The sequence below is a fragment of the Dysidea avara genome, chromosome 3 (assembly GCF_963678975.1).
Source record: "Dysidea avara chromosome 3, odDysAvar1.4, whole genome shotgun sequence".
NCBI classification, from domain to species: Eukaryota; Metazoa; Porifera; class Demospongiae; order Dictyoceratida; family Dysideidae; genus Dysidea; species Dysidea avara.
In genome coordinates this window covers 31,053,654-31,068,988 of record NC_089274.1, presented here as the reverse complement: position 1 = coordinate 31,068,988, position 15,335 = coordinate 31,053,654, and the positions used below count along the sequence as shown (strand labels likewise).

The following is a 15,335-nucleotide window of genomic DNA, read 5'->3' as shown; positions in this document are numbered from 1 at the left end:
GTTACTTGTGTTGAAATTATTTAATCTGGTATTCTATTGACCACACACCCAAGAACAGTCATTGTTCTGCAGTAAAAACAAACAAGCACAATTAGTTGTATTGTTAACACAACACAGTTGTTGAAATTCTTTATCTCCCCATGGTTTAAAGCAAGTTTTGTAATTTGTTCCGCCCACACATTTTAAAATATTCCGTAACCTTAAGCCTAAGCATTTTATACATCTGCTTGAACTGGAAGCTATAGGAACATTACTTGTATGGGATGCTAAAGTATTTCTTTTGCCTTTGACACTTGCATGCTTATGCAAAGCAAGGGAATAGGTATATATCTGCCATACCTTTGTGAGTTGATTCTACTAAGTATCTATATAGGTACATTGGGTTCGAGGTTAGGGCTAAAAAGAATATTCTAAATGAAAGAGAACAAATGTTTTTAGTCAAAAATGAATAATCGAAAATTCTATATACAGTGTAATACTGAAATACACTGTATATGTGTTATTTCTTATTATTTGTATTCAATCGTAAAACATCATGATATCTTAAAAACCTCAGTAGCTAGGTGGCTTTTGCAATGAAGTAGAAGTGTCTCACGATGTAGCTACTAGACGTGTACTGATAAGGATTTTTCAGTTGTACCATTATCCAATTAGTTTGTACCTACAAGAGCCAATACTGATTTTACCAATTCAATTATTGCATATTTAAGTGTAAATCAAATAAACTACTGGTGTAGCTACTACATGATGTATATGATTTTTAGCATGGAGAAAACAGAGGTATTGTAACTTTTGCCACAAATCTGGTTAACTGTGATGGTGTGGCCTCTATTACACAACCCAGACAATTTGGCACAACAAATTCTTTAATACATGCTCTCTTGTCCAGATTACTCTGTGCTTTGATTAGTTGCCAAGATGGCTGTGTAGCTACTACATGATGTATATGATTTTCAGCATGGAGAAAACATAAGTATTGTAACTTTTGCTACAAAACTGGTTACCTGTGATGGTGTGGCCTCTATTACACAACCCAGACAATTAGGCACCACAAATACTTTAATACATGCTCTCTTGTCCAGATTACTCTGTGCTTTGATTAGTTGCCAAGATGGCTGTTACACACAGATTATCAGATTAGTTTTCTCTTGGTGCAGTTCTTTATTCTTAAAGTGTAACAGCTACTGTTCTGGGTAACAATACTTTAACACTAATAGCAATATTTACATGCAAAGTTGTATGGCTTCTCGTAACTTAGCATTTATGAAATAGTATAGAGAGGCTGTATATTTGTTTGTAGTGAGCAAAAAGGCTTTTCATAGCTGGTACTTATGTTTGCCATGCAAAATAATCGGTCCACGGAGTGTTTGTGCCATTACTGATATGTAAGGCATATCAGCAACCGATCCGATCACTCTCGCAATCACCGATTATTGATAAATCTCGATTATTGATAAATCTCTAGTCCAGTGTATGATGTTGTTGCAGTTGTAGAGACTGACAGAAATTCCTCATTACTAGTACCCGCCATCTATACTATAATTAGCTAACAACTTCGATGCTTCAAATTACAAAATTGTTTTGAATGAATTCGAATATTCGGCATATTCATTTTAGCCCTATTGAAGGTGATGATTAGATTTCCCTTAATAATTGGCTTCCAATGTGGTTGTGTCAATAGGGCTCCTGCTACTCTAGCAAGTCAACTTTTGAGAGGAGCATGTCCTCTAAGGACAACAAGGATTATTCTGAGAATAGTATACGACCATACAGATGTGAACCTTACAGATGTGAACTGACATAAGATAGTTACCACAATAGTGTATGCTTCACATAGTTAACCTAGACAGCCAAGTATTTGTGATGCCAGAGACTTCATTTGACATATGAGTGATCTGAAACAAAACAAAACAAAGAGTAAGACAAATCGGCCGGAGAATGGTTAGTTGGAAGGTCGATCATGCTGGCATTGACGAGTACTTTGCCAACTGTTACTAAGAGAACTCACAAAGGTTTCATGTGGTAGAAGGGGGGGACGGACGATGACGTGGGGTTGGCTGCTGATGCACTTCCTTCAGTACAGTAGAGTAATACATTGTTGAACCAGCACCAAATGGCCTCCTCTGTTAACTCTAATTAATTGTGCTAACCTTGATTTTAACACGCATGCCTGGTTTCTTTTTTAAATGTGATTCATCAAGTACATACTACAGTACATGGTACAGGTTACACGGGAATATGGTTACAGTACTTGGTTTTCGAGTTCACCAACAACCTATTCTATGATACCTTCGTCATCTTCATCAGCAGTGGCTCTTTTAACTACTACTCTTCTCTGATACTGGCCTACTGCTTCTTCAAAACTGCTGTACACAGATCTGGATAGCTAGTGAGATAAGCTAGCCCATTTCCAATGGTATACCAGAATACCTAACAGTATGACTTCACTGTTGACATGGGTGAGACACGGGTGCAGCACAAGTCCCGGAACGAATTTGAAAAAAATTATGTCATAATCTGTTGTATAGTGGTTACTGTACATCATAAAGCACTAATTGGTACATAGGTTGTATTACTCTACAATAGTACAGTATCTCTTTCATCTCTGTAATTCACTATATGTGGAAAAACTGGCCTTATCACCCTTGACAACAGGATTAATTTTTCACCATGACCACTATCAAGTTAAACTCTCAAAATAAGCCACATTTGAGTGGTCTGCTTTTGCCAGTTGTTTTTCTCAAGCCCAGTGGTTAGCCGTACAAGTGGTCTGGGGTTTTGACTATACAGCTTCATAGAGTTGAATAAAGACATGTGCTGTGAATTTCCTTTCATTTTAGCTCGTTTTAGCCCTGAATGGCCTTTAACTGCACCCAATTCATCCCAAAGGTTAATCTTTAATTTTCTAGACAACTTCTCTCCACAATTCCTATTGTACAGTGTAATTAATTTTGAAAGTCAACTTGAGCAAAAAAAAAAAAATGGTGGAAAAGGGAACTTCATTAAGCTGCAGTTCATTATTGTTACATATACAACTATGTAATATTATTTATAGCTATACTGAACTATTACTAACAGATTAAGTGAAATCCAACTGCTGTGCTGCCACACCCTAAAGAAAACAATTATTTGGTTTAAGCTACATTTTACCTTTAATCTGGTACAACACCTAGTAGTAGTCTGAAGCATCAATGCATGCGGGTTGCTGATCAGTGTTCGAGTTGTTGGTACAGCCTAATAGCTAGTTACTGTACATACAGCACAGCTTTAGCTACCCACTATATATGAACTTTGACCTTTACTGCGAGCGAAACTCAACCTCAGTAGCCAAGTGTATGCAATACAGTGCTAATGTAACACAACAGTATATAAACAATTAAAATTATACAAAGCTTTGTTCCAAGGCATTACTGCTGCTGGTCCACACTAGTGAGCAGAAAAAGTGTATATAAATTTAGCAGTATTAGTTTAATACCATAAGTAGCTAGCATCGTTCTTCTCTAGAGTGCAATGCATCACAGGCTTAACAATCACTCACAGACCCATGCATGGAGGAGTGGATGTAGCATCCTCTGAAGCATGGCTTTATGTGTACTCAAGCATAGATTTTTGAGTACCCACTTACATCTTCAGCTTCAGTCACTTATGGAATTTGCTTTACACGCACAGAACAATACGTTGCGCCATGGAGAAAAAATGCCACATGTGTGTGAAGTTATAAATGGACTTTTGGTTTCCAATTTCCTCATTTACTCGGTTATGTAGTGAAACCAAGTATCGCTGTTGTATAATGAGATACTACATATATACATATGTTCAACGCAATTAATGCACTTTAAGACTTGCAGTTAGTGGGAAAGTGTATCACTTTAGAACCTGATACAGGGTTTCTGAGACTTAGCAATTCTCTAATGTGAACTAGAGAAAAAGATTGCCCTGTTTTATCACAAACTTGATAATAGATAAGATTTGATGTCATAATCCTAGTGTCAATGTAAGTAATTTATTCCAGAAATGTTTAATGGCAAGTTACAGAAAATATCATCAGAAACCCTACGTAAGCCCATACAAAACCCACCTTACAGAACCAAAAGCCACCTTACGTATAACGCATACAGTAGTTTTGGGTAGATAGTAGGCCTAGAAAGTGTGAAGCAAATCGAAAAGAATTGTAGGAGGAGTTTGGGTTTTGCAGGCCTTAATTTTCTGGTCAAGCCACCACAGGACGGGGCACAACAAAATAAAAACATATGGAGAGTGCTGGTACCATGATCAGAGCCTCAAGAAAGTTTCAATATTGTTCAGGACTTTTTGTGTGCTTGGGAGCAATGGCGATTTAAAGCCAAAATTCATGAGGAAAACAAACCTCCATGACATGATGTACCTTTCAATGTAGCGTACCTCTCCAAAGTGCATCCAACCAAGAACAGAAAAACTATGTTCGAAACACCCATGCATGGGCATTAGTATTAATATATAGATACTATATAAAGCAATTGTGAATTTCAGATACTCTCCCACAATAGCTACAGTGTATATCATACTGTACAGTATGGTAGTACTGTATTGACCAGAAACCAGATAACATTACCGTGGATCATATGCAATGCACACATTATGGACTTACTTTGTCCCCCTTTGTGTTTCATTTCTCTTTGCTGACAGCGTAAGGTGTCCATTTGCAGAAGCTTATGATTACTTCCCCACAATTGAACTAATTGTCTGAATACTGCACAGTGATGGATTGATTGCAGAGGCACTTCTCTCATACTCTTCTTCATTTGCAATACTGTGTAAAGGGCTGAACATAGTGGAAAATGAAGCATACTGGGCAGAGACAAATATAACAGTCGGTCACTGGACATTTGCCATCCAAATAGCCTCTGTGTCTGGCTATAACTAGTTTGCTCAGACATAATGTCCTACTGTAGCTATCAAAAGAAAAGGGATGGAGCCTAAGGAATACAGTTTATCTGTTTGGTTTATGCCTTGTACTGCTAATCTACAACTTGGTTGCTAGGAAACACTACATTTTTACACCCAAGGGGGGTGGCCATCAAGGGCATCTAGATTCAGTGGAATGGAATGGTGGACTGGAATGATGGAATGGAATGAAATGGTGGACTGGAATTGAATGGTGGAATGGAACGGTAATTGGATAATTTCATCGAGTTCTCACCTCTTTATAAAGACCACCTTCCACAACTTTATAAAGACCGTTTTACTTTAATGTTTAAATTACTGCTATTTTTAGGTCTTTAACATGCCTAGAAAAGTCAGAGTGATATACCTGTATGATTGATAATACAGCAAAACTCCATGGATGCAAAAAAGCTTGTCTGTACAAAAATAACATGTCCATGAAACTAAAAATAACTGACAACTAAATGAGCTAATATCTGTTGAGGCTAAGAAATCAATGTTATAATACTGGAAAATAACTATAATTTATAAAAATTTGGTCCTTTATCATTGACTCGTGCAGTCTTGCTGCATTCCTAATTAATTCGCTATAACTCTAATTGGCTAGTAATTTGGCCGCCTTTTTTCTCCTCTACAATGACTATTGGAAAAGGTACCAATTTACTAGCCAATTAGATTTACTCAGGAATGCAGTCAGACTGCATGAGTCAATGATAAAGGATCAATGTTATATAGATTATTGCAAATTATAGTTAGTTGCCAGTATTAACATCCATTTCCTGGCCTCACCAGATATTAGCTCCTAGTTTCAGTTGCTAGTTACTTTTAGTTTGGTGGACACATCTTTTTTTGTACAGCCAAGCTGTTTTTGTATGGGTGTATTATTGTATCATAAATTAGATATCACTCTGGCTTTTCTAGGCATAACATGTGGGAGCATAATTCATTGATAAGACTGTCCTATAAAGATACACTCTAAAACAACAATTTAGATATTAAAGTAAAACAGTATTTATAAAGAGGTGGTCTTTGTTAGAAGGTGGTCTTTATAAAGAGGTGAACACTAAGTGAAATTACCTACTTACCGTTCCATTCCACAATTCCAGTCCATTCCATTCCATTCCACAGAATCCAGACGCCCAGCCATGAATGTACTATGCCTACTCCCATTCAATTAGCAATGTTACAGTAGCTCACAACAAGAGCAATGAATAATGTGAACAGCAGATACAAGAATTAATTACCAACCCTTAGTTGAAATGTCCCACTCTGTCCTACCATGACTGATCAAGCCTTCACATGACAGGACATTATCACCAGTCTACTGCAAGACATTATACTTGTCTCTGATACAGGGCATTTCATTTTTCAGCAATTATTAGTTGGGGCACACATTAAGATGAAAGCATTACATCTAGCATCATTCTTTTCAAGCAGTATTCACAAGTAAGAAAAGTAAACAAACAAGCACTAAGGGATCATAGAATAAAAAGTAGTGAAACAAGGGTGAATCACTGATATACTAGTGGACATTTAAGTCATGCTATAGGCTGAAGTAGAGATTAAATGTCCATTGGTATGCTGTATCTTCAGCTGCAGACGACCTCTCTTGTTGATCCCAAATCAAAATTAAAATACGTAATTTTTCTTTGTAAGTTGCATTCAACAAGTAGCACATACAATAGTAGTACAGTACACTGTAGTAAGTACAATATAATCCAAAACAGCCAAGCTGTAAAAAAAGTGTGCGGCCCTCAGAAAGGCTATGGTGAAAAAGATGTGAAATCCAAGGTGGCGGCCAAGAAATGGCTGTGATCGTAGGTTAATGGTAAAAATTTTAATAATGACAATTCAGGTAAATTTTGTGAAGCGGCACAAAAATTCACCTGAATTGTCGTTATTAAAATTTTTACCGTTAACCTACCATCACAGCCATTTCTTGGCCGCCACCTTGGATTTAACATCTTTTTCACCATAGCCTTTCTGAGGGCCGCACACTTTTTTTACAGCTTGGCTGTTTTGGAATAGATTTCATTTCTTTTTGTATTTGTATACCCCAAAGCCGGCCTATGGCCAGCTTTGGGACTTTTTTAACCTATGTTTTTTTTCTTTACTACAGGAAGAAGTAAAGATGAAGTAGATGTACTTTAAATATTTTATCAGTAAATGTACAAATTATATATATAATACATATGTGACCAGATTTGCAAAAAGGGGCCTTCCACACACATCCAATTTGCCAACTTTGACAATTGATAACTTCAGAATGGAAAGAGCTATTGCCTTGAAATTTGGGCAGTGGTGATTTCTTTACAGCTGAACTCTCCACATGATGGTTTCTTTGTAGCTGAACTCTCTACAAGGTAATTTCTTCTAGCTGCTCTCTCTACAGGGAGATTTGTTTGTAGCTGAACTATCTACAAGGTAACTTCTTCTAGCTGATCTCTCTACAGGGTGATTTGTTTGTAGCTGAATTCTGTACAGGTGATGTGTTTGCAGCTGAGCTCTTTACAAAATGGTTTCATTGTAGCTGAACTCTCTACAAAGTAACTTCTTCTAACTGATCTTTCTACAGGGTGATTTGTTTGTAGCTGAACTATCTACAAGGTAATTTCTTCTAGCTGATTTCTCTACAGGGTGATTTGTTTGTAGCTGAATTCTGTACAGGTGATTTGTTTGCAGCTGAGCTCTTTACAAAATGGATTCTTTGTAGCTGAACTCTCTAAAAGGTAACTTCTTCTAACTGATCTTTCTACAGGGTGATTTGTTTGTAGCTGAACTATCTACAAGGTAATATCTTCTAGCTGATCTCTCTACAGGGTGATTTGTTTGTAGCTGAATTCTGTACAGGTGATTTGTTTGCAGCTGAGCTCTTTACAGAATGGTTTCTTTGTAGCTGAACTCTCTACAAGGTAATTTCTTCTAGCTGATCTCTCTACAGGGAGATTTGTTTGTAGCTGAACTATCTACAAGGTAACTTCTTTTAGCTGATCTCTCTACAGGGTGATTTGTTCGTAGCTGAATTCTGTACAGGTGATTTGTTTGCAGCTGAGCTCTTTACAAAATGGTTTCTTTGTAGCTGAACTCTCTACAAAGTAACTTCTTCTAACTGATCTTTCTACAGGGTGATTTGTTTGTAGCTGAACTATCTACAAGGTAATTTCTTCTAGCTGATCTCTCTACAGGGTGATTTGTTTGTAGCTGAATTCTGTACAGGTGATTTTTTTGCAGCTGAGCTCTTTACAGAATGGTTTCTTTGTAACTGAACTCTCTACAAGGTAACTTTTCTAGCTGATGTCTCTACAAGGTGGCTAGTTTGTAGCTGAACTCTCTGCATGGTGGTTTCTTTGTAACTGAACTTTCTACAAGGTGACTTCTTCTAGCTGATCTTTCAATACGGTGATTTGTTTGTAGCTTCACTCTCTACAAGGTAACTTCTTCTAGCTGATCTCTCTACAGGGAGATTTGTTTGTAGCTGAACTCTCTACAGGTGATTTGTTTGAAGCTGAGCTCTTTAAAAAATGGTTTCCTTGTAGCTGAACTCTCTACAAGTTAACTTCTTCTAGCTGATCTCTCTACAGTGTGATTTGTTTGTAGCTGAATTCTGTACAGGTGATTTGTTTGAAGCTGAGCTCTTTACAGAATGGTTTCTTTGTAGCTGAACTCTCTAAAAGGTAACTTCTTCTAACTGATCTTTCTACAGGGCAATTTGTTTCTGGCAGAATTTTCTATAGGGTGATTTCTTTGCAGCTGAACTCTCTACATGGTGGTTTCTTTGTAGCTGAACTCTCTACAAGGTAATTTCTTCTAGCTGATCTCTCTACAGGGAGATTTGTTTGTAGCTGAACTATCTACAAGGTAACTTCTTCTAGCTGATCTCTCTACCGGGTGATTTGTTCGTAGCTGAATTCTGTACAGGTGATTTGTTTGCAGCTGAGCTCTTTACAAAATGGTTTCTTTGTAGCTGAACTCTCTACAAGGTAACTTCTTCTAACTGATCTTTCTACAGGGCAATTTGTTTGTGGCAGAATTTTATACAGGGTGATTTCTTTGCAGCTGAACTATCTACATAGTGGTTTCTTTGTAGCTGAACTCTCTACAAGGTAACTTCTTCTAGCTGATCACTCTACAGGGTGATTTGTTTGTAGCTGAACAATCAACAAAGTAACTTCTTCTAGCTGATCTCTCTACAGGGTGATTTGTTTGTAGCTGAACAATCTACAAGGTAACTTCTTCTAGTTGATCTCTCTACAGGATGGTTTCTTTGTAGCTGAACTCTCTAAAAGGTAACTTCTTCTAACTGATTTTTCTACAGGGCAATTTGTTTGTGGCTGTATTTTCTACAGGGTGATTTCTTTGCAGCTGAATACTCTACATGGTGGTTTCTTTGTAGCTGAACTCTCTACAAAGTAATTTCTTCTAGCTGATTTCTCTACAGGGTGATTTGTTTGTAGCTGAATTCTGTACAGGTGATTTGTTTGCAGCTGAGCTCTTTACAGAATGGTTTCTTTGTAGCTGAACTCTCTACAAGGTAACTTCTTCTAACTGATCTATTTACAGGGCAATTTGTTCGTGTCAGAATTTTATACAGGGTGATTTCTTTGCAGCTGAACTCTCTACATGGTGGTTTCTTTGTAGCTGAACTCTCTACAAGGTAACTTCTTCTAGCTGATCTCTCTACAGGGTGATTTGTTTGTAGCTGAACGATCTACAAGGTAACTTCTTCTAGCTGATCTCTCTACAGGACGATTTGTTTGTAGCTGAACTCTCAACAGGTGATTTGTTTGAAGCTGAACTCTCTAAATGATGGTTTCTTTGTAGCTGAACTCTCTACAAGTTAACTTCTTCTAGCTGATCTCTCTACATGGTGATTTGTTTGTAGCTGAATTCTGTAAAGGTGATTGGTTTGCAGCTGAGCTCTTTAAATAATGATTTCTTTGTAGCTGAACTCTCTCAAGGTAACTTCTTCTAGCTGATGTCTTTGCAGGGTCACTGGTGAATTCTCTACATGGTGGTTTCTTTGTAACTGAACTCTCTACAAGGTAACTTTTTCTAGCTCATCTTTCTACAGGGTGATTTATTTGTAGCTGAATTCTTTACAGGTGATTTGTTTGCAGCTGAGCTCTTTAAAGAATGGTTTCTTTGTAGCTGAACTCTCTACAAGGTACCTTCTTCTAGCTGATGTCTCTACAAGGTCACTAGTTTGTAGCTGAGTTCTCTACATGGTGGTTTTTTTGTAACTGAACTCTCTACAAGGTGACCTCTTCTAGCTGATCTTCCTACAGTGTGATTTGTTTGAAGCTGAACTCTCTACAAGGTAACTTCTTCTAGCTGATCTCTCTACAGGGAGATTTGTTTGTAGCTGAACTCTCTACATGATGGTTTGTTTGTAGCTGAACTCTCTACAAGGTAACTTCTTCTAGCTAATCTCTCTACAGAGAGATTTGTTTGTAGCTGAACTCTCTACATGATGGTTTCTTTGTAGCTGAACTCTCTGCAAGGTAACTTCTTCTATTCATCTCTCCACAGGGCGATTTGTTTGCAGCTGAACTCTCTACATGGTGGTTTCTTTGTAGCTGAACTCTACAAGGTGATTTTTTCTAGCTGAACTATCTCTTTCCATAGTTTCATGAACTCCCTACAAAGTAACTTCTTCTAGCTGATCTCTCTACAGGGTGACTTGTGTGTAGCTGATCTCTATACGGGTTTCTTATTTCTAGCTGATCTCTTGAATTCTCTTCAGGGTGACTGCTCTATTAGGATGACTGCTCTATTAGAGTATCTCGATCTCGCACTTGCCGCACCAAGTTGGATTTCGTGTTATAACTCCGTGGCTTTAAGTCTGATTCTTCTACACCATTGATGAGCCTTTCTAAGATGATTACTCCATCTGTACAACGATTTTCAAAGCATTACCCTAAACGGTTTATCTGGCAGGCGTGGCAAGCAGTCGTTTTTTTATTAGCTGATCTCGATTGTGTAATTGTTACACACTGTCGGTTTTTTCGTTGTATCTTCCTGGTTTTTAGCTCGATTTCTTTCAAACCACAAAAAGTTTGAGGTTCAATAGTTAACCTATTCACCCACCGATTTTCAGCTTCTTCCCATACGCGGTTTACCCTGTAGGCGTGACAACATATTGGTGTTATTTTTTCGTGAATAATCGCTCATAACTCTTTGCTTGTTTATCGTATTCCAGCCAAAGTTGGTACCGAGATGCGCCTTTATATCCCCCTTCTGTGTGCCAAATTTCAAGGCAATCGGATATGGTGTTCGAGTTTTATAGCAGTTTTTGTAAGTGCGCGACAAGAAAAAGAAAAATAAGAAGAAGAAAAAAAAAACGAAGAAACTGAGCCAATTTTTGAAGCCGCATACCTCGGGAACGCGCAAAGCGATTTCACTCAAATTTGGAATGTGGAGTGCTGCAGTTGGAGGGAATGTCCACATCAAAAATCGTCTTGTTTCATCAAGGAAGCACAGAGCTACGGAGGTGCGAAAATTGCGTTTTCTTTCTTCCTGTCATTACACTCACGGGTGTTACGCGCCGGCTTCTTGGGCCGCACGACACACTACCGTGTGTCTTGATAAGTAGCATTCACAAGGTAAATGTACAATGGCTGTGTAAATAAGATACATTATTATACAATAACTTACAAGACCAGAATTAATTGAAATTCCTTCTTTAGCACGATCTCCAGTTGCACCAGTTCTTTTTAATCTTTCTGATCCAGCAAGGTCAACAAAGTGTAATTTTGTATGCAAGACTTCATACTCTTGAGACTGCTCTCCAACAGCATCTGACAACTATAAAGTAATCCACACAATCTGGAAACACTATTATAATGAACACGTAAATATACTAATAAGCATATTTATATACATCGTATCTAAGATTTCACATATCTTTCTGTCTGTAGGTGTGTGTTTACATGTTTGTGGTGAATAACAGGATTTTCTTACATCAACTTCTCAATGCGCAAGTGCAAAGTTCACAGTAAGCACTTGGACAAAATGGTCTAAATACTTACTGAAGTATTCTTTGGCAATTAACCAAAATGTTTAGCCCAAAGAATGAATTAACATGTTGGTGAACAATAACTGTTAACAACAATCAATTATGACTAACAATAAAAAATACAGTTTATGAGTCCCAACAGTCAAGCAAATTGTTCATTTCTGAATTACTTTCAGATTAACCACTGTCAGTGTCTGATTCACTGTTAAGGTTACGAGATACTGTAAACCCCACATGTACACTATCAATAATTTTTCACAATTAGGGGTTTGATTTTTCTTAATGCATTGTTATCAAATATTTATGCATTCTTAACTTTTCATTAATACACATGAAATTCAAATGTTGTTATGGAAACATGAGTTGTCCCCATGCCAATTAGTGAAAACTATGAACCAAAAATCAGACCAATGAACAGCCATGAGAACTTACTAACAATTCTAAGATTTGAAGAACATCACTTGTGAGGCACTGATAAGAGGATTTGTGAATAATGTGTATAGTTGCTGAAATATGACTACAATATGGCCTAAAGCAAGACACTGCGGTTACAAAATATATTTTAAAATTGATATCACAAACACTAGAAAAATTATTCCTAACAAAAGATTCCGTCAGGATATAGACAAGAAGCCAAACTAGTAGTCTGTTTATACAAACTGTTAACAACTAGTTTGATAGTCCTGATTATTGGTTCAGGAAAATATCACCATTAATCAGCAAAACTACCCATGCGCTTACAGGTGTGCCAATTGCTAAGTGTGTTGTTTCTATGTTATCTTGTACTGTTACGTGTGTTTTCTTTACCTTGTACCTGTCCAGTCAGCAGGCTATGATTCTCCCAACAATTTAAGCCTGTTTCCAGCTGATACACGACACAACAACGCTAAGCCTACCTTAAATACATAGTGAAATTTTTTTGACAGCCACTCAGTATCACATAACCTTAAGCTTTATAACATCTTCTGTCCCTGTAGAAGAGCTACTTGCACTAGGAACACTTTTCTTTTATAAGGTTTCCTTTGATGTTGATTCAATCTTTTCTTTTATCCTACCATAAGTTACTGTATTAGCATCAAAATTTTAAGGGAATAACATGAATGAATAAAACCACTCATGTAAATTTTTAGTAACATACACCCCATAGTTTCTGATTTATGACTATTTTCATGAAAAATTGGTCCATCTCTAGTTACAAAATTAACTGTAACTTTGCACTGTGTAAATATTTTTAAACACAATTTTCACTGATGGAGGACTGTTTATTGACATTTCCAATGATCTCTAAATTATGGGATATCTACTTAATTATGGTTCAAAAGTACTATATTGAAAGCTTTAATCCTTTATATTTCAAAAAAATGCTGCTTGAAATTCTTCAAATTTTTTTGTAAATAATGATTGGGTCATGGTTTATGTTTGATAAAATTTTTGTAGTGGAACCACAATGGGCTCAAGAGATATAATGAATTACATTGTGGTATGCAGTGGAATTTAGTAGCTTATTATTGCTGTATGGGAGTGTACACCTCCAATAACCACTCGCAACAAGGCCAAGCCAAGTTTGTCTTACAGAGAGAAGGCGTCTAGGTACAGTGCAACCTGTATTAGTGACCGCTTGTATTGAAATGTGCTGCAGTTAATTTATACTTCTTTAATTGGATATTAATGTATAGTACCAAAGCATCAACCTTTTCGATCAAATCAAAAAAATGGTCCATATTAGAAAGGTGGACTTTAAATGAGATCACTATGTGTCCATAAACACGTGAATGTTGTACAATCTCATAAGGAATTCTTTTATCTAATCCAAAACAGCCAAGCTGTAAAAAAAGAGTGCGGCCTTCAAAAGGCTATGGTGAAAAAAGATGTGAAATCCAAGGTGGTGGCCAAGAAATGGCTGTGATAGTAGGTTAATGGTAAAAATTTTAATAATGACAATTCAGGTGAAGTTTGGTGCTGCGGTGAAATCCAAAGTGGCGGAAAAGAAATGGCAGTGATAGTAAGTTACTGGTAAAAATTTTAATAACGACAATTCAGAAGAATTTTGGTGCCGCTTGTTCAGTTGGCACAAAATTCACCTGAATTGTCGTTATTAAAATTTTTACAATTAACTTGAATTATCGTTATTAAAATTTTTACAATTAACCTACCATCACAGCCATTTCTTGGCCGCCACCGTGCATTTCACATCTTTTTTCAACATAGCCTTTTTGAGGGCTGCACTCTTTTTATACAGCATGGCTTAGATTTCACTTCTTTTTGTATTTGTATACCTCAAAGTCAGCCTACAGCCAGCTTTGAGACATTTTTAACATATCTTTTTTTCTTTACCACAGGAAGAAGAAAAGATGAAGCAGATGTACTTTAAATAATTCTGATTTTATCAATAAATGTACAAATTATATAAATATAATACATATATTTATTACAGAACTCTCCATGGTGGCTTCTTTGTAACTGAACTCTCTACAAGGTGACTTCTTCTAGCTGATCTCTCTACAGGGTGAATTGTTTGTAGCTGAACTATCTACAAGGTAATTTCTTCTAGCTGATCTCTCTACAGGGTGATTTGTCTGTAGCCAAACTATCTACAAGGTAACTTCTTCTAGCTGATCTCTCTACAGGATAATTTGTTTGTAGCTGAATTCTGTACAGGTGATTTGTTTGCAGCTGAGCTCTTTACATAACGGTTTCTTTGTAGATGAACTCTCTACAAAGTAACTTCTTCTAACTGATCTTCCTACAGGGCAATTTATTTGTGGCTGAATTTTCTACAGGGTGATTTCTTTGCAGCTGAACTCTCTACATGATAGTTTCTTTGTAGCTGAACTCTCTACAAGGTAATTTCGTCTAGCTGATCTCTCTACATGGTGGTTTGTTTGTAGCTGAACTCTCTACAAGGTGACTTCTTCTAGATGATCTTTCTACAGGGTGATTTGTTTGTAGCTGAACTATCTACAAGGTAATATCTTCTAGCTGATCTCTCTACAGGGTGATTTGTTTGTAGCTGAATTCTCTACATGGTGGTTTCTTTGTAACTGAACTCTATACAAGGTAACTTCTTCTAGCTGATCTCTCTACAGGGTGATTTGTTTGTAGCTGAATTCTGTATATTGGTGATTTGTTTGCAGCTGAGCTCTTTACAGAATGGTTTCTTTGTACTGAACTGCTGAACTCTCTCCAAGGTAACTTCTTCAAGCTGATGTCTCTACAGGGTCACTAGTTTGTAGCTGAATTCTCTACATGGTAGTTTCTTTGTAACTGAACTCTCTACAAGGTAACTTTTTCTAGCTGATCTTTCTACAGGATGATTTGTTTGTAGCTGAATTATGTACAAGTGATTTGTTTGCAGCTGAGCTCGTTACAGAATGGTTTCTTTGTAGCCGAACTCTCT

The 15,335-nt window shown here is 37.0% G+C and overlaps 1 protein-coding gene across 2 annotated transcripts in view; it reads right to left on the bottom strand.

Moving 5' to 3' along the window:
• LOC136250691 (kinesin-like protein KIF21A) overlaps positions 1-15,335 on the bottom strand; it is a 465,334-nt gene that overhangs the window by 297,967 nt on the left and 152,032 nt on the right. For both annotated transcript variants that reach the window (XM_066042921.1, XM_066042922.1), the window contains exon 10: positions 11,578-11,727. In XM_066042921.1, coding sequence (XP_065898993.1) covers positions 11,578-11,727 — 150 coding nt within the window. The remainder of the gene's footprint in view (positions 1-11,577; positions 11,728-15,335) is intronic.